Source organism: Pseudorasbora parva, chromosome 8, assembly GCF_024679245.1.
Source record: "Pseudorasbora parva isolate DD20220531a chromosome 8, ASM2467924v1, whole genome shotgun sequence".
NCBI lineage: Eukaryota > Metazoa > Chordata > Actinopteri > Cypriniformes > Gobionidae > Pseudorasbora > Pseudorasbora parva.
In genome coordinates, this window is record NC_090179.1 from 9754544 (window position 1) to 9782427 (window position 27884).

General features: G+C 41.0%; 1 protein-coding gene across 3 annotated transcripts; it reads right to left on the reverse strand.

The window, feature by feature from the left end:
* On the reverse strand, positions 1–27539 carry LOC137084104 (period circadian protein homolog 2-like). 3 transcript variants are annotated; one of them, XM_067450059.1, is made up of 23 exons: positions 27385–27539; positions 25104–25493; positions 21640–21732; positions 20609–20763; positions 20394–20515; positions 19540–19741; positions 19080–19131; positions 18377–18519; positions 18158–18236; positions 17547–17653; positions 16832–16985; positions 16615–16723; positions 16269–16445; positions 15927–16023; positions 15096–15228; positions 14887–14990; positions 9783–9983; positions 8350–8589; positions 7140–7993; positions 6884–7037; positions 4670–4841; positions 2790–2940; positions 1–279 (listed from the first exon to the last, which is right to left on the reverse strand). In XM_067450059.1, the coding sequence occupies exons 2-23, from the start codon at positions 25430–25432 to the stop codon at positions 139–141; spliced, it is 3969 nt and encodes a 1322-aa protein (XP_067306160.1). In that variant the 5' UTR covers positions 25433–25493; positions 27385–27539; the 3' UTR covers positions 1–138. The 3 variants fall into 3 exon arrangements, with proteins under 3 accessions (XP_067306160.1, XP_067306159.1, XP_067306161.1); XM_067450058.1 differs by having other exon boundaries at positions 15096–15231; XM_067450060.1 differs by lacking the exon at positions 1–279 and having other exon boundaries at positions 2840–2978; positions 15096–15231.
* Between the last annotated feature and the right edge of the window lie 345 nt (positions 27540–27884).

Here is a 27884-nt window from a genome sequence, read left to right on the forward strand (position 1 = left end):
CACACACACACACACACATACAATCTTTAACAAATGACAAAGGATGTCCCAGACTGTTTACTCAGTGTGTACAGGTATGAGCCTGTTCTGTCCTGTTGCCCTCTGCTGGCTGAGATTAGTGCAATATCAAGACGCAGATTATCCACTAGGTTGCTCCTTCTCTTCCTGTGACTGAGATCCTCCTCCATCTTGTACCTCTCCTCTCAAAATTCCCAACTCCATATCAGGTAGGTCTTCTTCTAGCAGAGCAGAGACGTCATTCTCACAGTACATACAATCCTATAAAAACACATGCAAGAAACATTGTTAATTGTACTTTTACTACACCAGAATCTGTGTGTCATGTCACTAAACTAACAATGTGGCCCTATGCACATACCGGGTAAAATATTGTATGCACGTTAATACTTTTCAGTATTAATTAAGATTTCTAAACAATATTTATAATCAAGACACTCTTCACGTTTGTTCTTTTCCACAAAATGCAATGCTGCTGTACATTTTGAACAAAAAGTGAAGTATTTGGCTTACAGTAGTGAAGTATTTTTACTTTCTACTCAAAGTACACTAATTGTCAAAAGGTTGGAAATATTACTAATTTCAATGTTTCTGTAAAGAAGACTCTTCTGCTCATCAAGCCTGCATTTATGTGATCCAAAATAGTTTTTTTAATATCTTGAAAAATGTACTTTCTAATCAGTGTTCTTCTTTGGAAAACTTTTACTTCACAACATTCCAAAGCATAATGTAGTTTTTTCATAATGCAGTCCAAATGGAAAAGTCCAAAAGATCAAAGAAAATGAAATAAAAAAGCATGTGTCAGTAAACTCAAGAGTTGAGCAAAAATCAAAGTCAACAGATATTCGTTCTGCCTCAGCATCACGTCTTCATGTTGGTCTGGCCTGAGGACTTTGTCCACATTATAGGCAATGTCACTTTTTCCTTGCCAGGCAATAGGAAAAATGTAATAGTGTGCCGGATTCAACCTTGACAACACTGTCCACACGTTGCTCTCTCTCATCCTCCTCATCCACCACCTCTTACACAGACTCTTCTTCCTCTCCTTTGTTTCCACCCGATGTTGGTATCAACATTCGGTGCACCTGTGGACTGGCTTATTTTTTACAGTTGGTTTGATAGCATCATTAGAAACAAGTGTGAACAATTTTGAGTCGTTGTGTGTAAACAATGATAACTGTGTTTTAGTAGTGTTAAACGTTTGCCTGTCTGTGTTTATCGCTTTGCAACACAAGTGCAACACAGTGCGAAATGCGTTTTAGTGAGTGGGAATGCGTTTAGAGTCCAGTTAGAACTTGTTGAAGGTTTTGTAGAAAGAGTGGCTTATTTTACAAATGGATTTAGGTCTTTGAAAATTTGGTTCAGAGAATGGGGTTTAGTGTTTTAGCAATTGAGAAAAACTGTAAATAGTAGTTCAAATGCATGGCAGTATATTGGATCTATGCATTCAGTCTTAAAGTGACCGTTTATGTTAATGTGAATTGTGACAAGCAGGGTGAGCAAGAGCCGCGAGAGAGCGGTGCGAGGCCAGTGCGTGATTGAAGATGAGCGCCAGCTGCTCGTCACTCCGGTCTCGATTCCTCTCACGGAGGAACTTGGAAGCATAAAAGGAGGAACAACAACAGTACAGAAGAGAGGACCAGGCCTGGATTTTATGCTGTGTTGTGTTTACGTTTTATTATGAGCGTGCATGGCCGTGTTGAATGTTCACCAGTTCCTGCCTCCTTCTTCCCATATCAACAAACCCCTTTACATGAATCAAACAACAAAAGAAAAACTTTTACTGCTCGAGTCTTCACTGAAATAACTTGTGGCTTCAATACAATGTATGTTTTGTTTATTCAGTGAAGAGTATGAAAAATGCAGTATTTTATTTTTACATTTGATAAAATCTTACTTGAATGCGGCTGTTATGGCTCCTTTTTTTCACCAAACGGTACAGTTCAGTAAGATTCGGGACGGTAAACTCTGATCCGGCTTGCGTTTCCATCGCCTTACTAGGTAGGTGTTGTGTAGGCGTCATGTAGTGTTCAACATCAGTCTCGCGCAAAGAAAGCGACACAGTAAACAACAATGGAGGACATAAAGCAGATCTTGTTCTTGCTCGTCAGCATGCATGTGGCTTTTTGTCACAAGAGGAATACAGGCTTTGTTTGAGCAAAGGCTGCAAGGAAAAACACAGCCGAAAAAGCACGATTGACGATTAAAGAAATGACAATTCTCTGTCAACCAATCAACTTTCTGCAGTCAGTCTAGCTCCACCCTTTAGTACCGGACTACTGAGTCTGTCCTCAACGGAAGGATCCCAAAAAATGTGGTATGGTACAGTTTGGGATTTTATGACCATTCACAACTTCTGATAATCGAAACAAAATAATTGTGTACTTTACTGAACTGTACCTCTCAGTCAAGCCATTAAAGAGCCTCAAGCCATTAAAAAGACCTGTCTACTTGTTAACTTGTAAAAAAAAAGAAGAAGTTTGTTTCATCTTTCTATCTTTATTATATTTCATCTGTCATTTTATCTGTTCTTATTTTTAACAACCAAGTAAGTGAAATAAGACTTTGGTCATATCGTCCACCTCTACTTTAGACTAAACAGTCTACCATTCTTTTTTCTTTTATGTTTTGTTACCTTGTAAGGGTAAATTTAGGGAAAATATGTTAGGCTGTACTGCTCAGTAAGCTGTAAAATTGTCTTAAACCAAAATGAAAAAGATTCATTATAAGATATTTTTCCATATTGCTCAGGCCTAGAGTCACATACATACCATGACGTTGATGGCATTGGGTAAGCCTCCTCTCCGTATCCAGGGGTGCTGATCAATCAGTTCTCTACGCTGTTGTGAGGTGAAACAGGGCTGGTTCTTCTGCATACGCCTTAAACGCTCCCGATCTTCCTCCAGAACCTTTTCCATGTCCCTGTCCCATAACACCAACACTCTTATGACAGAGCTTTTCTGATGAGTAAATACACTTTAAGGAATAGTTCACCTCAAAATGAAAATTCTTTCATCATTTATTACTGATTGATCTGCTGTGTTATGATGAGCTGAATTGAGAAAGTCCATTCCACCAAAACATTCAAGAGTTAAAAAGTTAAAACATTGTAAATGCACATACATAGAGCACTTTATACACTGTATGATAAGAGGAAGAACAAATGTGTTTAGCATGTTTGAACTTTTTCAACAAACAATGACATTTGTTCTTGCATATTAAGCAAGTATGATTGAGCTGCCATATTTGATGTGTTCTACATATGTACATTAATCAATGTGAGTAAAAGCCTAAATTATAGGGGTCGTATGATGTTATTTTAGAAGGTTATTATTTAATTTATTAGGCGAACTAAAATAGGTTAACATGCTTTAAAATGTGAAAAAAAACCTCCTTTTGAAAAGTTCAGAGTGCTCTGATAGGCCAGCTGACCCAGTGTGCTGTGATTGGCCAAACACCTCAAGCATGTGTCGGATATATAATGACCCATACCATAATTGTGAGCTTCAGGATCCAAAGCTTCTAAGCAACTGTAAAACCACAGTTAATAATGTTGAAACAAACATGGTGACAACACTGTAATTTCATTGTGTATGCCTATGGGCAGGAATTTCTGCTAACACTTCTGGATCAGTGCTCTCTGTTACACAGTGTCCTAACTACACGTGACACCACACTGCGACACGTGATGAAAGGCGTCTTTTCCATGTTAATTAAAGTTTTTGTCCTAACCAGCCGCAACGGAAACATGTGATGAATCTATTTTAGAAATTTTTAGTGATTTTTCTATTTTTGTGCGACGTCGCGGCTGGAACAGCAACACAAACAAGGCAATGTTAATCTCAGGTAGTGTTTATGTGCTTTATGTAATGTTAAAATTGTGTAATGTTACTCTGAAAATCATTTAGCACTCCTAGCTTTGTCATACTAAAAGCAGCAAAGGATAATTCACCTCAGATTTTGAAATGAAACACATTGAAAGAAGAGCGTTCAAACTGTGAACAATCCAGTATATTCTATGGCAATGGTTGTTTTAGTAACTCAGAATGTATTTTTTTAGTAGTTTAAATGGTTTAATATTTGTACATTTGTTTATGTATTTATCATTTCCTTGCGAGTCCTGTCAAGATTATTCTCTGCTGCCGCTAGAGCTCCGCCCACACGCTGTTCTGACTGGCTGGGGTTTTTGATTGATTTGTTGCATCTCGTAGTCACGTGGCGTCTGGTGTGGACAGACAAGTTGCTTTTCACTGAAATCTTATTGCGTCACGTGTAGTTAGGACACGGTGTTAGAATAAGTCCTTTTGTGGGAGACTACGAGCTTTGTAACTGCAGATTTTATACATGCACAAACAGATGCCTTACACACTAAAGAAAAAGGATGTATCTTGTGTCTTTTCAGAAGACTTGGATTAAACCACTTGATTCATATGTATTACTTTTACAATGTCTTTCTGAACTTTTGGAAGTTTGACCATTTTGGTGGAATGGACTTTCAAAGGAGAGAGAGAGAAATCTCGTAGGTTTCATTAAAAGCATCTTAATGTTGTTATGGATTTGAAATGACCTGAGGGTAAATAATTGACAGAATTTTCATTTTTTAGTCATCTATACCTTTAAATACCTTCTTCTCCCAATAGCAGACGCTCACCTTGACGGCACTTGATAGTTCATCATGACACAGTCATCATCATCGGCCATAAGTCTACATTCTGAGTCTTGAAGAACATACGTGGCAAAATTCTGCTCCTTCATCATCTCTTTGCTCTTGTGATTGTTCTCTGAGGAGTCCACACTGCCAAAATACTTGCTCGAGTTGCTTCCTGTAAAACAAGAAAGACATTTTTATGATTTAAAAATATTGATCTAATTTATGATGATCGTATATTTGTACAGTATTACAGGCTTGGGTTAGTGTTTGGTAACACTTTACTTAAAGCCTGACACTGCAATCTAGTCACATACAGAGATCGGTAACTGACAAATGCCGTTAACCAATTATTCTATTAAAAAGTGATATGCAACTGTAATAAAAAAAATAAAAAACCTGGAAGTAGCTGTACTAAATAGCCAAGAGCTTGCAGCAACTATAGGTGGCTTGGACTGTTTCTAAGCAATATAATTGCTTGTGTCTTTACATCACTGCTGTAAGACAATAGTTCTACACACAAGTGCTTTAGGTTAGAAAATGTCTTGAGAAGTAACAACAAAAGAATAATGCTCCAGACTGACCACTTTAGGACATATTTTAGGGATGTGAGCACATGATTATTAACGTTACTGTAGTATAAAGCAGAGCAGGACTGTGTGGTGTGGGATCTGAACGAGGCAGATGAAGCAAATGCTAATGAGACGAGTGTGACACATGGCTGGAGCTCGACAGCAGTTTAGCTTTTTATTTATTTATTTTATTATGCTTCTTCCACTCAAGCATATGTGGGGTAACGCAGCGCTGTTCATCACATTCAATACATTTGAGTGTGTTGAAAGTAAATTTCCTAATTGGTCGCCTACATTTAGTTTGTCCCGTGACTGCTATGAGACACTTGTTGCGCACTGCATTAAGCTAGACCAATATTAGAATATCATATTAATAAATGCTGGATGGCTTGTGTTGCTAAATGGCATGAAATTCATTTTAAAATATATTGCATGACAGTTAAATGCTGTACAATAATTCTGGATTTAAGCATTCTTGAAAAACTTTTGGGATAATGTAAGTACACAGGTCAACAAAATATATAATACTGTTCTAGTTGTTTTTGGATATTTTAATCAAAAAATCTTATATATTGTGCCCTATCCATTCTATCGCCTTTGGCTTGGCTTGCTCAGTTGGGGACACTAAAATTATTTATAACTAAATATCCAGATTAATTTAATTACTAAATTAAATTAACTACATCAACTAAATTACTGATCTGCCCACATTCTTGCTATATGATAATTGAAATGAGCTGATGACATTGTTTTCTCCAGAGCGGCTGTACAGCGGAATCAAAATCTGTTGCATTATAATGACCCTGAACACATCTCGTTTTCATGGGCGAACGGCAGTGCATTTGCCATAACTTGGCGCTGGACATGAAAATGATAACTGCATCGGGCTGAAACTAGCAAAAAGCACTTTGCAAAAAAAGCATTGCACTGGGTGCATGATAGGGCCCTTTGTGTCAAATCAGTGGTCCACTGTTAATTATTCCTTACATAATGAATGATGCAGCACTGCAAAAAATGCTCTTCTTACTTAGTAACTTTGTCTTGCTTCTAGGCAAAATATCTAACAATTCTTAAATCTAGATGCATTTACTAGATAAGTAAAATGGCATTCAATATTTTTTTCTTGTTTTGTTCAAAAAATAATATGTGAGTTTTTGCTTAAAACAGGCAAAATTCTCTGCCAATGGGATGAGAAAAATAATCTTGTTTCTGATTGAAATAAGATTATTTCTCTCACCCTATTGCCAGATAATTTAGCTTGTTTTAAGCAAAAACAAGCAAATAAAAAAAAGAAGCAAAAACTTCAAAAAAAAAAAATTATATATATATATATATATATATATATATATATATATATATATATATATATATATATATATATATATATATATATATATATATATATATATATATATATATATTTTTTTTTTTTTTTTTTTTTTTTTCTTCCAGGAAACAAGCAAAAATTTCTTATGTAATTTTACTTATCTAGTAAATGAATCTTGATTTAAGAATATTTAGATATTTTTACTGGAAACTTAATACATTTTTTTAAAAATTTAAAATAAAGACATTTAATAGGAAAACAACATTTTTTGCAGTGTGGTTAGTATTGTTTAAATAATCATAAGTTAAATGTGAAGACCTGTTCCACTGTTGCAGTCATTGGATGTGGAGCCAGTAGATGCTGACATGGCAGAACCTGTGCCGGAATGAGAGTCTTCCTGCAACAACATTTCCAACACGCTGCTGGATGAGGAGTGGTCCCCACAGGGGCCAATGTTCCCTGAACAACATGCCTGGAAGAGCCGAAGAAAATTAGGCAAAGGATGGAATTCATCCAGTTCAGGATTTGCAAGGTGTGTGTGTTCTAAAGGTCTCATATGTTTGTAGCCCTTTACCTGCTGTAGGTCATCCACTGCAGAAGTGCTATTGATGGGTGTGTTGTTTTTGTCCTGTATTGAACTGCAGTTACCCTGGGTATAAGAGTCCTGCTTTTCCTCCAACTGAAGCAGATCCAGCTGCAATGGAGAACTACAGCGAGACTCAAACAGTGGAGGGGAGTGAGGGGTTGGCAAAGGTGAAGGACACTCTGTAGACTCAATGACGGAGGGTTTGGGGTCAGATGTCACTCCGTACTGGAAATGTGTCTCGGGTGTAAACGCTGGCTGCTGGGAAGTAAAGGAGGCATGGGACTGAAAACACTGTTGATTGTTGTAGCCTGGAGTGTTTTGAAGGTTGGTATAGGCTTTTTGTGGCTGAAATGCTTGTTGGCCGGTGTAGACTTGAGACTGCAAGGGCTGCTGGGCATTGTAGGCTTGCTGGGCTTGAAAGAGAGGACTGTAGGATTGCTGAGTGCCCATCTGTGGCAACATTAAACTGGGCAAAACAAACGCTACAACAGGCGTGACCAATGGGGCAGGATATGCAGCCACAGGAGGCGTGGCCTGAGTAGACTCTGCTGCTCCTGTAGGGGCTTGGGGCGCGGCAACAGAGGGAACTGCGGGGTAAAGAGGGTACCCTGGAACCACTGGGGGAAATGGAACTGAAAGCCCAGATTGAGATGTCTCAGAGGGGGACCAAGATGTCTGGTTTAAACCCTGCAAGGGAGGGAGAGGTCTGTGCTGAGACGCAGCATTATCCGAGGAATCAGGATGTTTTGTGCGTGGTTTCTTTGACTTTTTGGTGCGCCAACTTTTCTTGGTGGTTGCCTCTCTAACAGGGGCCCCCTGTCCAGCTTTGGATCCATGAACCCCTAAAGCCACCGAAGAGGCAGAGAAAGAGACCAAGAAAGAGTGGAAAATAAGTATCATGTAGATAGTATTCTATGGGCTATTTCTAGGAAAAATATGCATTTCCCACCCATTACTTTGGTCTTTAGTGTCACATGATCTTAGGAATTAATAGATATATGAAGAATGATTATTATCAATGTTTAAAACAGTGGACACGTGATCCATTCTTTCAGGATTCTTTGTTTAATAGATATATGGTATTATACAGTCATGATTAATTGGAGCAGTTTGCTGTCAGAAGTAAAGATCCACTGCAGATCCAGATGTGTTTTATCCCTGCCAGTGATAACATGCATGTGTTTTAATGTTTACATACCCTCAGCAGCCTGACCTCGGTTTCTTTGTGTGCTAGGTGGGCAATCCTTCTGGAGGGCTTGACCATTTCGGAGTTCCCTGCAGCGACTGAGAAATGCTTGCTCTTCCTTCTGTGTGTGTGCCGCCAATACCTGTTTTGTGAGTCCCCGCTTCTTATAGGCTTCCTGCTCCACTGTGGGTGGGGAAACCACACAAACAGGTACAGAAGGGGCTGGGCTTTCTGCAGCATCTTCAATGATCTCTGCAAAAAACAAACACCTGATGACACTGCTCCGGACAACTTTAACACAAATTACTATTTACTATTTGAGCTTCCTCTAAACCCCTGCATTGTTGTGATGTAAAGAACAGGTTCCCCATATTGTCGTTACTTGCAGATATCTAACATTTTCGTTCATGAGCACTGAGATTTTGCTTGATTTTATTTCAATAAAATTGCAATCTGAGCTTGTGGAAGAAATATGTTGCTATATCAATATACAATATCCCACTTTAAAGAATAAGGTCATTTTTATTTTTGGTGAGCCGATGATAAATTAATGTTTTTAAGGAAAACATTCCTGGATTTTTCTCCATCTAATGCAAGTGAATAATGCTCACTGTAGTCTATTTTTGATGGTCCAAAATCCATATGTAGGCAGCTTCAAATTAATCCACAGGACCCAGCCGAAAAATAAGGGTCAGTCATTCTCTATTTATTCTTTTCCTCCAACTTAAAAATCATCAGACATAGTTATTTTGGATGGTGTTACCCCTTATTTATTAGTTGGGGTCATGTGGATTACTTGGCAGCTGCCTTAATATGGATTTTGGACATCCAAAAATGGACTACGATGGTTCACGTGCATTAGATAGAGAAAAATCTTGAACTGTTTTCCTCAAAAGACTTAATTTCTCTTCGGCTGAGGAAAGAAAGTCATATACATTTTAGGGGTGAGTAAAGAGACTATTCCATTAGACATGGCTAATGAAATGTTTAGAATTGGCTCTAATGGCTGAACTGGTTTGGGGGAAAAAAATCATGCTTTCGAAACACAAAGAAGCTACGGGGGCTGACACAGGACAAAAATGTTGTCGACTGAGACAGCAGAGAGTGACTAGCGCTCTGTAGAGAAGTTTGTTAGTTTTGTTAGAAGTTAGGGCTACTGTAGAAACACGGCGGTGCAAAATGGCGACTTCCCTTTAAGGGGATGTAGAGTAGTATGTAGTATGTAAGGTCTTTATAAACCACTGAATATGTAAATTCCATGTATATTATAGTATACCATGTATATTATTATGCATTTCTGTCAATAGATCCTCATAAATATTACACACGGCACATTTAAATAAAATAAACCAGTTGTTTAAGACTGATCATTAGTCTTATTTCTCTAAGTCTATTTAATTAAAAATATTTCTTATTTTGTGATCATGTGTGTGATGCATTGGTACCTGATTCTGGCTGTGTTTTCTTGTCCCCCACATGTACAATTGTGCTGCTGTAGGAACACTGAGACACCACACTGTCTGCTTTGCTGAGCAGATCCAAAGGAGATAAAGGCCCTCCGACAACACGACCTGGGGCAGGACATGATGGAGGCTTTTCATTGGTCTTTATAGACAGAGATGATGGCGCCATTATACCTAGAGAATCTAAAAACAAAAAACAAAATAGTGATTGAAAGAAGTATCTTTATTTATTAATAAATAAAAACAGTTGCAATGTTGTTTAAAAAACAATGTCAGGGATCAGGGAGTGGAGGACCCAGATGCAGAGTGAACAAGGACAGTTTATTAACAAGACAGATCAACAGACACAATGGGGTAGTGGATGAGTGACAGTCCAAACACCAGGGCAGGGGAAAGACACGACGATGACGGGCAGGGGAGGATGACCACTGAGACCAGTTCAGGCAGCCAAAGAACTTCACAACAGCTTGGGAGGCAACACCAGGCAGGGCGGTGTTGGACCAATCCAGGCAGGAACCTGAGGCTTGATGTTCTCACCGAAGCAGGAGTCTTGGCTGACAGGCAGTGGAGACAGCGGCCAGGGAAAAAACACTGGACAGAAAACAACACAGGACACACACACACGACAAGACTCTAGACAAGACAACAAGAAACAGACAAACTAAGAACTATGACTAAATTAAACAAAAACTTAAAATAAAAACTGGAGCTAGAAAACGAAGAAAAATAAAACAAAACCAATCTCTATAAAAAGACTGAACTGAGAAAATAAAAGTGGAAAACAGGGAAAATAAAAAGGTAAGCTATCAGAACCAAGAAAACTAAACAATAAGGCTAGAAGAAAAAAAATACCAAAATAAGACCTGGAGAAAACAAGCAAAAATAAAGACAGAAACTTCACTAGACTCAAAAACTCAGGAACAAAGAAAAAACTGAAAATAAATTCAAAGCTAGAAAAACAGGAGACACTAAAACTAGAAAAGGCTAGACTAGGCTAGACAAGGAGCTAGAGACATGTACGCACAAGCAAACGCTCACAAACATACACAACGAACCAGCAAAGACATGAGGGAAGGTAGCACAATATAAAGGGACCAGAGCACATGAGGAACAGGTGAGCACAATTAGTGAAACGAGGACTAGACCAGACTAAACAAGGGGGCGTGGTAACGGCAAACAAGGAGGTAGGACAAGAGGAACACATGACAAACACAGAGAGAGACAGATCCAAGTACTAAGACACAAAACAAACATAGAAACATTAAACAAAGACAAAACAGACAGAGCTGCCAGGGCAGAACCCTGACAGTACCCTCCCCCCAATGGACGCCCCCTGGCGTCCAAACTAGGCAAGGGAAACAAAGGCGGTAACACTTGGGAGGGTGGGCGGGGAACAAAACTAGGAGTACCAGGGCAGACAGGAAACATGGGAGGCAGAACTGGGGAGGAAAATAATCTAGGGGAGTGGTTAGGGGCTGCCCAGGGGGGTGCCGACCTAGGGAACCCACAAGGACCAGGAAACAGGGAGGGTGGGATGGGAGGGGTATTAGGCACACGACCAACAAAGGCATGGGGCCTTTTCAATGGTGGGGACCTCTGACTGGACATGATTACTGGGACAGACTTAGAGACACCTTCTGGAACTGCAGAGATATCCTCCAGAAGTTCAGGGACAGATACTGGACTTGACTCGGGAGCGCCCTCCTGGGCTTGACTGGCGTGCTCAGGGACTGACTCGGGAGCGCCCTCCTGGGCTTGACGGGCGTGCTCAGGGACTGACTCGGGAGCGCCCTCCTGGGCTTGACGGGCGTGCTCAGGGACTGACTCGGGAGCGCCCTCCTGGGCTTGACTGGCGTGCTCAGGGACTGACTCGGGAGCGCCCTCCTGGGCTTGACTGGCGTGCTCAGGGACTGACTCGGGAGCGCCCTCCTGGGCTTGACTGGCGGGCTCAGGGACTGACTCGGGAGCGCCCTCCTGGGCTTGACTGGCGGGCTCAGGGACTGACTCGGGAGCGCCCTCCTGGGCTTGACTGGCGGGCTCAGGGACTGACTCGGGGACACCTTCCTGGGCTTGACTGGTGGGCTCTGGACGGCCTCCTCTGAAGCGGGCTCTGGGACGGCCTCCTCTGAAGCGGGCTCTGGGACGGCCTCCTCTGAAGCGGGCTCTGGGACGGCCTCCTCTGAAGCGGGCTCTGGGACGGCCTCCTCTGAAGCGGGCTCTTGGGACGGCCAGCCTTGAAGTGTGCCCTGGGACAGAAGGTGAAGCCCTCACTGGGTTAGGAACAGACGATAGAGCCACTGGACTCCGCTCTGGGGCTGGAGCCGACACGGGACTGCGCTCTGGGGCTGGAGCCGACACTGGACTGCGCTCAGGGGCTGGAGCCGACACTGGACTGCGCTCAGGGGCTGGAGCCGACACTGGACTGCGCTCAGGGGCTGGAGCCGACACTGGACTGCGCTCAGGGGCTGGAGCCGACACTGGACTGCGCTCAGGGGCTGGAGCCGACACTGGACTGCGCTCAGGGGCTGGAGCCGACACTGGACTGCGCTCAGGGGCTGGAGCCGACACTGGACTGCGCTCGGGGGCTGGAGCCGACACTGGACTGCGCTCGGGGGCTGGAGCCGACACTGGACTGCGCTCGGGGGCTGGAGCCGACACTGGACTGCGCTCGGGGGCTGGAGCCGACACTGGACTGCGCTCGGGGGCTGGAGCCGACACTGGACTGCGCTCGGGGGCTGGAGCCGACACTGGACTGCGCTCGGGGGCTGGAGCCGACACTGGACTGCGCTCGGGGGCTGGAGCCGACACTGGACTGCGCTCGGGGGCTGGAGCCGACACTGGACTGCGCTCGGGGGCTGGAGCCGACACTGGACTGCGCTCGGGGGCTGGAGCCGACACTGGACTGCGCTCGGGGGCTGGAGCCGACACTGGACTGCGCTCGGGGGCTGGAGCCGACACTGGACTGCGCTCGGGGGCTGGAGCCGACACTGGACTGCGCTCGGGGGCTGGAGCCGACACTGGACTGCGCTCGGGGGCTGGAGCCGACACTGGACTGCGCTCGGGGGCTGGAGCCGACACTGGACTGCGCTCGGGGGCTGGAGCCGACACTGGACTGCGCTCGGGGGCTGGAGCCGACACTGGACTGCGCTCGGGGGCTGGAGCCGACACTGGACTGCGCTCGGGGGCTGGAGCCGACACTGGACTGCGCTCGGGGGCTGGAGCCGACACTGGACTGCGCTCGGGGGCTGGAGCCGACACTGGACTGCGCTCGGGGGCTGGAGCCGACACTGGACTGCGCTCGGGGGCTGGAGCCGACACTGGACTGCGCTCGGGGGCTGGAGCCGCTTGATTCCGGCCCTCCTGGACCAACAGATGAGGGGCATCTAGAATGGCAGCTGACTTGCAGGCATGGGCTCTCCTCTTCTTCCGCTTTCGAGGGCATGACAATTTGTAGTCGACTGGCTCTGGCCTGACAGGTGCGGGCTCGACTGGCTCTGGACTGACAGGTGCGGGCTCGACTGGCTCTGGACTGACGGGAGTGGACCATGAAATAGTAGGAGCTGGCTTAGGAACAACTGAGATTGACTCGGAGACAGATACAGCAGACCGACTCGCTCTCCTCCGCCTCTTCTTTGAAGATGGTAAAGAGCCTAGAACTGGACTTGATGAGGTTGAGTGTTAATTTGTCATTACAAAAGAATTCAGGACGTGTCAGTGCTGCCCACTGTCTGCGAAGATGTATATAGTTGGTGAATTCCCAATACCCCAAGTATCTCAGCCCCTCCATCTCTGACTGTGGCAAGGGGTCGTCCAAGCAGAGGTTAAAGATGTCTTTGAGGGCTGCATCCTGATATTCTAGACCCCTAGCCATAGTCCAGAACTTCTGGGCAAAGGCCCTCTCATCTAGACCCCCCTGGCGAAGTGCTGCTAGACCTTGCTGACTGGACAGTCGCTCTTGAGCCTTGGTAGGGGGACGGATCTTGAAGCTCATTCTGCTGGGTCCGATCTTGGCTGGTTCGTTCTGTCAGGGATCAGGGAGTGGAGGACCCAGATGCAGAGTGAACAAGGACAGTTTATTAACAAGACAGATCAACAGACACAATGGGGTAGTGGATGAGTGACAGTCCAAACACCAGGGCAGGGGAAAGACACGACGATGACGGGCAGGGGAGGATGACCACTGAGACCAGTTCAGGCAGCCAAAGAACTTCACAACAGCTTGGGAGGCAACACCAGGCAGGGCGGTGTTGGACCAATCCAGGCAGGAACCTGAGGCTTGATGTTCTCACCGAAGCAGGAGTCTTGGCTGACAGGCAGTGGAGACAGCGGCCAGGGAAAAAACACTGGACAGAAAACAACACAGGACACACACACACGACAAGACTCTAGACAAGACAACAAGAAACAGACAAACTAAGAACTATGACTAAATTAAACAAAAACTTAAAATAAAAACTGGAGCTAGAAAACGAAGAAAAATAAAACAAAACCAATCTCTATAAAAAGACTGAACTGAGAAAATAAAAGTGGAAAACAGGGAAAATAAAAAGGTAAGCTATCAGAACCAAGAAAACTAAACAATAAGGCTAGAAGAAAAAAAATACCAAAATAAGACCTGGAGAAAACAAGCAAAAATAAAGACAGAAACTTCACTAGACTCAAAAACTCAGGAACAAAGAAAAAACTGAAAATAAATTCAAAGCTAGAAAAACAGGAGACACTAAAACTAGAAAAGGCTAGACTAGGCTAGACAAGGAGCTAGAGACATGTACGCACAAGCAAACGCTCACAAACATACACAACGAACCAGCAAAGACATGAGGGAAGGTAGCACAATATAAAGGGACCAGAGCACATGAGGAACAGGTGAGCACAATTAGTGAAACGAGGACTAGACCAGACTAAACAAGGGGGCGTGGTAACGGCAAACAAGGAGGTAGGACAAGAGGAACACATGACAAACACAGAGAGAGACAGATCCAAGTACTAAGACACAAAACAAACATAGAAACATTAAACAAAGACAAAACAGACAGAGCTGCCAGGGCAGAACCCTGACAAACAAAGGCAAAATATGAGACTGTACCTTCAGATGCTTTCTTGTCCTCGTCTGAGTTTGAGGAGGTGGTGTTTGAGGAGAACTGGTACTTTCGCTTTACTGTATTTGGGATGTGACAGCCATCCAAATATCTGTGAGATACACAATTCATGATTGCCTACATATTCAAACAGTTCTTCCAGACGAAATAAATCAATGAGCATGGATTTATTAGGTTGTATAAAACACACACACACCTGATGACACTGTCCAGACAGCTGATTTGCTGGTATGAGTACATTGTGTGGTCCCTGAGTTCCTCCATTGTGGCCGGTCCATCTCTGACCAGAAGTGCAGAGTCTTTCTGTTTTACAACAGGAGACCTGAGCCCTGCTAAAGACACACAGTACATACTCAAACACATAACCACATGAACATTAAAATATTGTAATATTGTAAAATAAGTGTTACTCTAGGGCAAGGGACCTCAAGTTCAGAGGCCAAGAGGGACAGATTTAATCCACATAGGGACACAAATTACAATTTAAATTGTAAGTCTACAAATGCAGTTTATTACATAGCTAGGTTTTGCTAGATCTTTAATGGTGGTCCTATTTAAAATGTAACTGAACAAAAAAAAATCTGCATTTCAACAAAATAAATATCCTTCTATATTATTGATGCAAAAATTTGCATTCATTCTCAGAGTATAACATTAAAATCTCACAATGAAAAAGAAAAACATATTGAGCAAATAAACTTTAAGAAGTCATATTTATAGAGAGAATCTATGTATTCTTTAGTAATTTCAGGTATGACTGTTGCTCACTGGTAACTGCTCTAAGACTCTGTCAGTTAGATGAGATGTTAATTTGACTTTATTACTGTACTGTTACAGGCAAACTTTAACACACACACTCACACACACACACACACACACACACACACACACACACACACACACACACACACACACACACACACACACACACACACACACACACACACACACACACACACACACACACACACACACACACACACACACACACACACACACACACACACACACGCATGCACACACTCACTGTCCAAGGTCTTTTTCTGTTCTGGTTTAGTGGAGGAGCCTTGCTGCTCCTGAGCCTTCAACATGTGAACCCCTTTACAAATCTCCTGAAATGACCTCTGAAAAACAAGTGAGGAGTGAACACGAAGTTAGTGCATAGGAGAACAGTATTCAGGGAAGAAAAAATACTATTATATATAAAAAGTTTATAAATTAGTCTTTTTGTTTAAGAGGGTTTTAGCACCATAAATGACCATACAACATTTATTTCTTCTTTCAGAATATCAGCTATTTAAAAACCTTAATCAATAAATTAGAGGGACTTCTGGATGAATTCTGGATGTTTGTTGAGAAAGATAATTACCGGTTTGCTTTTGAGCCCCTGTTCCTTTCTGCTATTTTCATGGCTCCCGTTCCCACTGTTTGCTGCTTTTCCATTTCCATTACTGTCACTAGAGGATGCTATGCTTAGCAGGTGCTCATGGGAGCCATTGCTGCCATGATGACTGCCATAACCACTGGACCCCATACTGTAGACCGGCTACAAGACAGAATTACACAGTGCATTTCATTTTAGACTTTAAACTGAAACTACCAACTAATTCTGGCAACAGTCAATGTGCATGTGCACTAGGCAACCAATTGAAAGATACAAAAAACTGATCTATGCTCTTATATCCTGTTATGTGTGTGAAATAAAGAGTTTTCACCTGTAGAAGCAGTCTGTGAATCTGTTCTGTGATTTCCTGTATATCTGAATCAATGATCTTGTCTTCTGTTAAAGCAGGAGCTGAAAACACATCCTCATTCATCGGACCCCTGCACGTAAAAGTATATATCAAAAATAATGAATTTATGTTATAGCTACCCTTTTCTAGACTAAATAAAAGACCTGTCTTTAATGCATAAGCACTGGTGAAAACTCACATGCGAACTTTGTGGCGTCCGATAACATAGGACACCTTGCGACTCCATGGATTCACAAAGCTACACCAGCTCGTATCTAGAGTAACATATTCTCCATTTCTCACACAGAATCGGATAGAGGAGTGATCAAATGGCTGCCCAACATACTGTAGAACTGCAGGAGAAAGAGAGACAATTAGGAAAGCAAGGACAATAGTTGGTGTATGAGCCATTCAATTGAATTTGCTAATGTGAATATTGTGACACCTGCTGGCTAAAGAATGTTATGCATAAGAATAGTTGATTAAATATTGCGTCCCTAGTAAATGATGTAATCATTTTTTAAGTTTTTCATTTCTAAAGGTTTTTAGTTGCTGTTTACAATAAGATTGTTTTGTTGGGTAACTGTCATTGTACTGATTTTTTCCCCCTTCTTGTTTGTGAATAAACTAGACCATCATATCATACCAGCAATTCACTGTAACAGCATCTAAATGAAGTGACATGGAAATCACACTTTAGTCACTATGAATATGAATGGCATATATATGAATATGGGCAGCATAATTCCAGTTATAGGTAGTACATAAAGATAGTCAAATATAAGGTTATCTCTCAAAGCAAAAAAATTATATGAATAAAAGGAGAATTCGCCTGTCTAGGTTTCAGGTGGACATTTTACCAAAATAAACACATTTTTTCAAAATTGTGTTCGTGTATTACTTTGTATCCTTACTTTTCCGGTGCACTGCCAGCATTCTAGGTCTGTCACTGGGATGCAGGTGTAACAGAAAAGGTGTCCCAATCAGGTCCTGAGGCAGATATCCTAACAGAGGCACTGCCCTGCAATGCAAGCAAGTATTAGATATGCTTTTTGCTTTTCTTCTACCCTGATTTACAATCCTTATCCTTAACATTTATGGCAGGATACCGATACCAACAGAGCAAGAAGATCAAATCCATTGCATATTTTTAAAACATTCCCTTCAAGTGCTTTATCCACATCAAATGGCATAAGCTACCTTAGTCTTTGCTGTCCCCTGTTAGACAAAACTTTGTTATTCGGAGAAAACAGCTCTAAGATCAACTCTCTCTACAGTGGTTTGCTGGAACTGAGACAACTGCCTCCTATCAAACCTCTTCAGTTCTGGGATTTAAAAAAGCACCATTACACCACCTGACAAAGTTGCCAAACACAAGGCCATGAAGTGTGTCCTAAAGAGTTTTTGTTTTAACCAGAGGAAAATGTTAAATATAATGATAAATCGCTGCATTATTGCTGCAATGAAATCAGTCTTACGTGATGCATGATAGAGTACTTGTAGGTGATAAAAAGAACAGACAAACCTTTCATCAACATCCTGAAACACACAGTTTGGTGTGTGTGTTGTGGTGAAGATTCTCTTATCAGGTGGAATTCTTGGTGCTGCAAATGAGAAAAACACATTAAAAGACAACTCATTATATTTTCATAATATTTAATCATCAAAAAAAGATTGATCTTCACAAACCCACCAAAAAGAGCTTAAAAAGTAAGCACATGAGGGCAACATTGCGTGTGATTACCTTCATATCCAGAGTGAACTCTCTCAGCCAGTATGAGGCAGCAGAAATGTTCCTCAGAGAGCTCAGAGTCTTGAACCTTCATCAAATATGGAGTCATCCTGAAGGGATAGTATTGGAGATCTCCTTCCTTCTCCTTACCACCACTACACACACATCCCACACAAACAAACAAACACATAAGCACATTTTAAAGATCATTTCTAGTCTTGCATCACCAGAAATTTGACATTGCTAATCTACTTCACAGCTTAACAGCCCACTTCGGGCCAGATATTTACTAACAGTTTGCAACAAAAAAAAAAAACCTCTTTTGGCACTGTGGCGAGGTGGATGAGTGAGAGACGTCTCAAGTCCTCTCATGAGGGAGCTCGGAGGCTATATAAGGACGAGCGATACCAGTGAAAGACGAGAGAGGACCAGGCCTGGACGTTATGTTGTTTTTTGTTCATAAAGGTTTAATTATGCATGTGCGTGGTAGTCTTCCGTGAGGGGCTGCCCGCATTACTTTCATTTTGTTCGTTTTATTTATTAAAGTCATTAAATGTTCGCCAGTTCCCACCTCCTTCTTCCCATACAAACAAACTTCATTACAGGCTTTAACATAGATCACTGGTATTAAACCTCTGTAATAAATCTATTAAATAATGACACTTTTACACTTACAATTATAATATGATATAATTATGACATGAATTTCTCTGACCTGATGCGACAGAAAAAGGATTTCTCCTGCATGAACTCAGTGGATGACGACTCTGAAAAACAAAGCAAGAAAAAAAAGAGATGAATGTGAAAGAAATGGACAGAGATAAGGAGAATGAGGAAATCTCCTCACAGACACACCCATATATACTGAAGCCAGAATTTGCCAGTGTTTAAAACAGGTTTGTTTTTTGAGTTACTCTTTTAATCAGACAGTCTATTTCTGTAATTTATTTAACACCAGACCAATAAGACACATGAACATTAAATGCAAATCCATGTATTTATTCACTGACATTGATTGAGAGATTCAATGTGAAATCATGTTTCATTACCTATGAACATTTTTAACGTTAGGTACAATTAATTACAGAAAATGCGTACTTAATTATTTTATCCATTGACAGCACTACAGTAGTTAGTATAAATCAGTTCAGTGCACTGCACATCGGTAGACTGACCTGTTCCGGTGCACATGCTCCAAGATGGAAGTCTGTATGGAGTTGTAAAGCTGTAGAAGACACTGACATCACGAGGTGCCAGAAACTCCACAAACTTTCTGTCTTTGAACTCATCCTTTCTGCAGTTCAAGATTCCTGCTGCCTGTTCCGAAATGTACACAATCTTCCCCGTGATCAGGGACACCGCAACTGCAAAAATATCCTTCACACACAAAAACAGAGAAACAGTTTCAGACATTGCATTTATGTTCTTCCGTCACATAATGAGGTCAGCAACTGAACTGTGTCTATGTCCAGCTGCCAAGTTCAACTAAACCACCAAAATGCAAAAAACTCTGTTTTATGGTGGACGCAAAAACATGGAACTCAAGCCAATTTTATTTAATCAATATTATTGTATTGAAATTATACAATATATTATAGATTAATCTGGGATCTAAAATCTGCATATGCAGTCCATCACATGTAGTCTAGGACTATGCAAAGATGTTTATTACCCCAGTTTCCCAGATTAAGCCTAGTCTCAGACTAAAATGCATGTTTGAGCTATTTTAAGTGAAAGCAATTTGCACTGAAAGATCTTAAAATATGCACGTTTATAAAAGCTACTTAAATGTCTTGGCCTTTTATGTTATTAGTCCCTTAGTTTAATCTAAACCCTGTCTGTGAAACCAGGCCATTGTGTTTTAAATGATTTTGACAGTGGGACACAGTTTACAGACAGACATTATTAAGAACTGTTTAAAAGTGTGTGTGTGTGTGTGTGTGTGTGTGTGTGTGTGTGCGCGCGCGTGTGTGTGTGTGTGTGTGTGTGTGTGTGTGTGTGTGTGTGTGTGTGTGTGTGTGCAACTCACAGCATTTTTGACGGTATATTCTGAGGTAATACTGTTTATTTCCTCAGTGGTGTATGACGACACATCCAGACCCGAGGGCTGACTGTCATTGATCATAAGCATCTGATAGTACTCCTCATTGGCTGCAAAAACAAAGAAAAACATGCCAAGCTTACAGATACACATTCACAGAGAAATAAATACAGCAGAAATGAATCTGTTTGTGGTTGTCTGACCTTTGACTTGTTTGATGCAGCGCAGGGCGTATCGGAGAGTGTGAAGTGTGCTTGCCCGGCCCTTGCTGCGCTTGTCGGGAGGAAGGTGATATTTCAGCTCTTTTAGGGACTTAAAAAGCTCCTTCTGAGTCTTAGCCTTTGCTGACTGTTCACTACTGAAGAGATAACACACATGCAAAATGACAACTATTAATCCCACTGTACTTAAAGGGGTCACCGCATGTTTTACCATGTAAAATAGGAATTAAGACTCCCTCATCAGTCCAAAAAGAGGAGCAGCTGATCCACACCCGTAAGACATCCGCTCGTCTTCAGAAACAGTTAAAGATATTTTAGATTTAGTCTGAGAGCGTATCCAAATGTTTGCACACTATACTGTCAAAGTCCAGAAAGGGAATAAAAACATCATCAAAGTAGTCCATATGTGGCATAAGTTGGTTAGTTAGACTCTCTTGAAGCATCGAAAATACATTCAAAATATCACAAAAACTACGACTTTATTCAGCATTATCTTCTGTGTTTGTTTTCAGTCCTCAAATAAAGATTTGAACGGTTATGAATCAGCGGATTGAATCATGATTCAAATCGCATGTCAAACTACCAAACTGCTGAAATCACGACACATTGGTGATCCAATCATTGATCGATTCATAACCGTTTGAATCTTTATTTAAGGATTGAAAACAAACACGGAAGAGAAGACAATGCTGAATAAAGCTGAATTGATTTTTTGACCAAAATGTATTTTCGATGCTTCAAGAGAGTCTAACTAACCAACTTATGCCACATATGGACTACTTTGATGATGTTTTTATTCCCTTTCTGGACATGGACAGTATAGTGTTCATACACTTGGATACACTCTCAGACTAAAATATCTTAAACTGTTTCTGAAGATGAACGGAGGTCTAACGGGTGAGGAACGACATTAGGATGAGTCATTAATGACATACATTTCATTTTTGGGGGAACTAACCCTTTAAATGGTTGTATATGTCGTATTTTAGCTATTTAATGACTGGTTGTGTTACCTGCAGCCGCTGGTTGATGGGTTGTCTTGCTCTGAACTGATCAGGCTGAAAGCATTGTTGCTACTGGGAGGGGAAAGACTTTGAGAGTTTGAGCTATAGAAGAAATATAAAAAGTGAAGAGAACAAATATAAATGAGACACACACCAAACAACTGGAGAGGTCAGGTCAAGACACCTTTATTTATATAGCACTTTTTACAATGGAGATTTTTTCAAAGCAGCAGTGTTAACAGAAAAATAATGCAACAAAATTTTATTCGGCTGTACAGCCGCTTTGGAGAAAACAGTGATGTCTTCCAGCTCAGTTCAATTATCATGCGAGTGGATCAATAATATAGTTTGAATATTTACTGTCCTCAACTATGCAGGCCAAAAGCCAAAGGCGACAGAGGCGATGGTGGCAAAGAACCAATACTTCATCAGGTGAAAGAATAGAGAAAAAAGCCTTGGGAGAAACCAGGCCAGTTCTCCTCTGGCCAGGTCAGGCTATTATTATCAAGAGCTTATATAATGCTTTATTCTATGTTAGACTGTTTGTTTTATCAGGCTTTCAAACTAAAGGGGAGAGGAAAAGACGGAGAACAGACAAACCTCCTAAAAAGAAGTCCTTCACTTCTTTACATCTTTTTTGTTATCTTGTTTGAAATACACAAAAAAAATCACTGTCCCTATTAATAAAAAGTACACTAGCATAAATAGCATTCAGTTAACAAAAAGTGTTTTTTTACAAATAGAGTTCATTTCTGTGATTAAAATTTGTATCACTCTCTCACACTCACATGCACTATGTGTTTGTGTGTGGTGTGTGTGTGTTCTTGAAGCCAAAAGGTATGCGTGTGTGTGTGTGTTTATGTGTGTGTGTGTGTGTGTGTGTGTGTTCTTGAAGCCAAAAGGTATGCGTGTGTGTGTGTTTATGTGTGTGTGTGTGTGTGTGTGTGTGTGTGTTCTTGATGCCAAAAGGTATTAAATAGGTTTAAATCAGCAAAAACAAATATTAGAGTGAATTTGTATACTAGACAACCAGAAAGGTCTAGGAACACTAATCTTGCATCACAGTTTGAATCACATCTATGCATCTAGATTTTTATGGGGAGTTTAATAAAAAATATATATTATTCAATATGACTCAAGCAAGCATGCTGCTGTCTAAGTGCAATCAGGCACACACTGAGAGGGGGCTTGTGCACCTGAAACATCAGGCAGTCCTATATATTACCGTAGTCATTCTAGTCTTGTTGGTAGAATATGTTAAGGTAATAAACAGCTCAGATTTTAAAACAATTTCAAATTAAATCATTATCACATGTCCACATAATTTATTTGGAGCTGTGAAATAGAAGAGATCACTGAACATTATCCCTGACCAGCCTGTCAGAATGTATTTTTTGACAACAACCAGTTCTTGCTGATAGCAGAATATCCTTGTTGTGTACTGTTGCATTAAGTTTTCAATCTATTTTGAATAATTTCCTAAAACGTAATCATTAGGTTTAAGCTTTGCAATCCTAGACATTTTACTACAACTTGGTCCTATACATGTCCATTGAGAAAAGGTTGCAGTTAAAGGTGCAGTAAGCGGTGTGAAACGCTGTGGAAAATTTTATTCAACACCTAAACAAACCATTTTGTGAATATTTGCTAGATGTGTGTTCTTATATAGAAAAACATTGTGTTGTATATATTCCTGACTGTGTAAAAAGGATAAAATAACAATAATGATAATAATAATATGTTACATTTATAAAGCGCTTTTCTAGGCACTCAGATCCCTTTACATATAGAAGGGATCTCTCCTCAACCACCACCAATGTGCAGCACCACCTGGATGATGTGACGGCAGCCATATTGCGCCAGAAAGCTCACCACACACCAGATGATTAGTGGAGAGGAGACCGAGTTATGAAGCCAATCAGTGTTTATGGGGATGATTAGGAGGCCATGATGGACAGAGGCCGATGGGCAAATTTGGCCAGGATGCCGGGGTACACCCATACTCTTTTTCTGAATGACGTCCTGGGATTTTTCATGACCACAGAGAGTAAATTTACATCTCATCTGAAGGACTTACAGTGCAGTGTCCACATCACTACACTGGGGCGTTAAGACCCACACAGACCACAGGGTGAGCACCCCCTGCTGACCTTACTAACACCTCTTCCAGCAGCAACCTAGTTTTCCCAGTTGGTTCCATTTCCCAGTTGGTCCCGGAAACCGGGATGATTAGGAGGCCAACAAAGTGGATTGCATCGATCCACTGACCACCATTACAGGGGTGGTTGCATGCGTTTTCACTTTTTTAACTTCAGTTAGTGTGTAATGTTGCTGCTTGAGCATAAACTGCATCTGTATCTGCAAAGTTACAGCGCTGAAAGTTCAATGCAAACGGTGATACTGTCTTTTAAAGTTATGGCAGTTTATTGCCTACAAAAACGGCCGGTTTGGACTACAACAAGCTTCTTCCTGGGTTGATGACATCATAAACACTTGCTATTAACATAAACACTTCCCCAGATGTGACTTCTGCCCACAGTGGTAAGGGGTGTGGCATTTCCGGATAACCTGTGCTTGACACTTCAGCCAATAAAAATACAGGAAACTCTACAATTGGCCATCTAACAAATCTAAGACCATTGCGTTTTTCAGAGGGATGGGCTCATAGAAGCAGGAAGCAACCGAGCTGTTCAAAGGACAGTGGAGACAGTGGTGTGGAATAAAGGTCAAATATAAGAAAAATATAATATATACGAATAATATATTTTAATAAAAAAGAAATATTAAGACATCTGCTCCCCATTAACACAACCAAGCCTAGAAAAAAAACACAGAAACACCCCTTTAATATTGAAAAAGCTTTCCAGTGCTTGTATTGAAAGACATGTTAGAGTGCGGCGGGAAGGACTGGAATAAAGGAGGTTGCTTTTTTTCTGTTTCACAGAACCAAGACATGCTGTTTTTATTGTTGCATCACATCTGATTAGTCCATACTGGCGTGCGCTGTCTGATGCGGCAGCTGTTAAAGGGGGTCACACTACACTTGACTTCCATTCATATGTCTGATACCATTCATACCGCAAACGCGACAAATTCGCATCCCGTGAAGATGTGTGACCAGTAGAAGATCGAGTGACCTTTTTGGCTGAGTTAAAATAATTATATTTTTTGCATTAAAGTTTTATTTTGAATGTATCACTATTTGTTATGCTGAATTCATGTTTATGAAAAAGACACTGCAGTCATATATCACAACCGTTGCGGTGTCCAAAGTAATTTTGCATGCTTAAAGTTTAGTGTGACCGCAGCTTTAGTTGTCCCCTGTGTTGCATAGTGTTCGCTACTTTGGGGGCGGAGCAATGAAGATAGGGGTGTGTTTGTTTGGGTGTCAATTTCCCTTTCAACATCAACAGTGTTTCAGAGAAACGCTTACAGCACCAGCACTTACAACTTTAACACTAAATGAATCTCACCTTTTGTTACTCCCAGATGATGCCATGGTTGCATAATCTTTTCCGTTTCCGCTGGAACTCCCCACAGACTCATTTCCGTGGGATTCGTTACTTTGCGACTCATTACTGTGAGATTCAGTGCCACTTCCACTGGAGCCATTTCCACCCATCTCCATGTCCTCGTGCATCTGTGTTTGAGGTCTTGGAGATGTGGGTGGGTCCTGACTGCTGTCACTGCCCTCAGAGGCCCCGCCCATGCTGTGCAGGTGAGACATGGAGCCACACAGGGCCTCCGCCTCCTCAGATGGGCCCCTGTACATGTAGGGCTTCGGGTCTGTATCACTTGACATGGGCACGGTCGAGCTTTGAATTTCAGGTCAAAGGTCCCCAGAACCCATTACATTCTTGTAGCTGTGAAAAAGACATATGGTAAAGTAAACAATTAAGAATTATGTTTATAGATTGTGGAAGTCATTAAAGGGTTAGTTCACCCAAAAATGAAAATTATTTCATTAATGACTCATCCTAATGTCATTCCTCACCCGTAAGACCTCCGTTCATCTTCGGAACGCAGTTTAAGATATTTTATATATAGCCCGAGAGCTCTCTGTCCCTCCATTGAAAATGTGTGTATGATATACTGTCCCTTTCCAGAAAGGTAATAAAAACATCATGAACATCACGGGCGCACCAGATAACTCGTCAGCAGCGTCACCGCGCACTTGCGAACGCGGATAAAATACTTTGATGATGTTTTTATTACCTTTCTGGAAAGAGACAGTATACCATACACATTTTCAATAGAGGGACAGAAATCTCTTGGACTAAACAAAGGTCTTACGGGTGTGGAACGGCATTAAGGTGAGTCATTAATAACATAATTTTCATTTTTGGGTGAACTAACCGTTTAATTAATCTCATAATGATATCTTTGGCTAATAAAACAAATGTAATAATGAAATAAATAAATGTCGATCTGCATTCGAGTCAAAACATGATGTTAATTTTTCTGTCTGAATAAATTCATTTAATTAAAAAAATACATTAAAATGCAATTCAGGTAAACAATGAAACATGTTTTTACATTTTCAATTAACATGAATTCATGACAGGCCCTCATGAGTGTATAAATGAATGAAGAGCTGTTCCAAAAAAACTTAGTTCTTCAGTCAGAAAGGACAGAAAATTCTCACTGGATTTGTTCTTCATGCTTAATGTGTCATTTGTTCAGAGTATGTAGTGTTAATAAAAGTAATACTAATAAAGATATTGTGGTAGACACGATGGGTTTGAGAACATCTTTTAAACATTTTGTAGAATTACTAATTTATACCTCTGAAATATCAAAGTGCTTGTTTGGTTGATACTTGTAAATGTAGTATTACAATATTATAGTAGGTATTTCATTAATTTATTATAGTTGTGTTGATGATAGTCATGATCATATAGTCAAAATCTAAAAATGTCTGTTTAAAACTCCCCTACTTGAACATCATTGTCCATGTTCATTGTTCAATTGGTGCTGGTCAAGCATCTATTATTATAGAGGCTATTGCTCACATGTACAGGTTCCTCATGTAGGTAATCAGGAAAAATATTAATTGATGTATAAAAATGGCATACATTTTTTTCTGATAAGATACAAAAAATCGTCCAGCCTCAGCTAAATTACTCATTTGCAAACACTATGTTAATTTCAACAGTTATATTTCACCATTTACACACTTAATTTTATTTTATTTCATATTCCTAGGTGTGCTGCTGGAGTTATTAATCAGACAGCACAACAAATGGGCAGGATTACTTTCTATTTATGATTTTGTTTTGAGACTCATATTTTTGCTGTGGGAATGTAAAACTATAGTATATAAGATAGTTCTTACAGATGTACAATTTACACAAAAAATACATAAATAATATGGTTAATATACCAATGCAAATATAATGGAGATAAAGACTATGCATGAAAACATCAGCACCGTTAGTTGTGAATATGGTTTTACACACGTTGACCTGCAATGCACTGCACGGTACACTGACACAGTTATGTAAAATTCGTGATACCACCGACACCGATTCGTTTTACAGATGCTCTTAGGTGACATATACGCAGTAATACGAAAAAAGAACGCGTATAATATGTATACATAGTGTTTTATAATCACACCTCAAATATTTAGGAATACTACACAAAACGGAACGATTTAAAAAATATCTGCGCATGCGCAGTACGCGAGAGGTTATGCAACAGTTTTTGTTTGAACGCCTATGCTATAAACATAAGTAGTCTAAAGTCACAAACCTGTAAGAGCACGCCGTATTCAGGTTTTATCCCAGGTGTTTGGTCGTGTCAATGTTTTCCTTGGATATTTTTGTCAGAGTGAGACACACGCAAGAGTCCCGGCATACTGTAGCCTACTGCCGGTCACGATTACCTCTGAACGCAGTGGCTCACGCGCTGACCTCAATCCTGGCCCCTCCCCTTCTACTTCCTATTGGCTACCACAACAGGGGTTCCCATGGAAATCACCGCTGAGTGACGTCAACCCGTGCTCATTGGTGTATAGCTGCGCCAGTCTCTTTATGTAAACTGCACGTGGAATCCCACGCTGATGTTATGTCGCGGAAAGTGGAGTAAGCACATAAAGTTCAAAACTACGGTGCCGTTTCTAACATATATGAAGAGAAAATATGATTCGTTATTCCGAGTACTGATGTACTCAATTATATTTAACCTCCTGACTGCCATTTTATTTTAGTGAATTTCTCTGACACTGTTTAAATTCCGGATGTCTTGTAAAA

Excerpts from the sequence above, each read along its gene's own strand:
- LOC137084104 (XM_067450058.1), bottom strand. The coding sequence starts at position 25,432 with ATGTCAAGTGATACAGACCCGAAGCCCTACATGTACAGGGGCCCATCT. Across the intron at positions 16,724-16,831 it reads GGACGCCACAAAGTTCGCAT|GGGTCCGATGAATGAGGATG; the intron begins GTGAGTTTTCAC and ends TTTTACGTGCAG. Across the intron at positions 16,024-16,268 it reads AGGGGCTCAAAAGCAAACCG|AGGTCATTTCAGGAGATTTG; the intron begins GTAATTATCTTT and ends CTTGTTTTTCAG.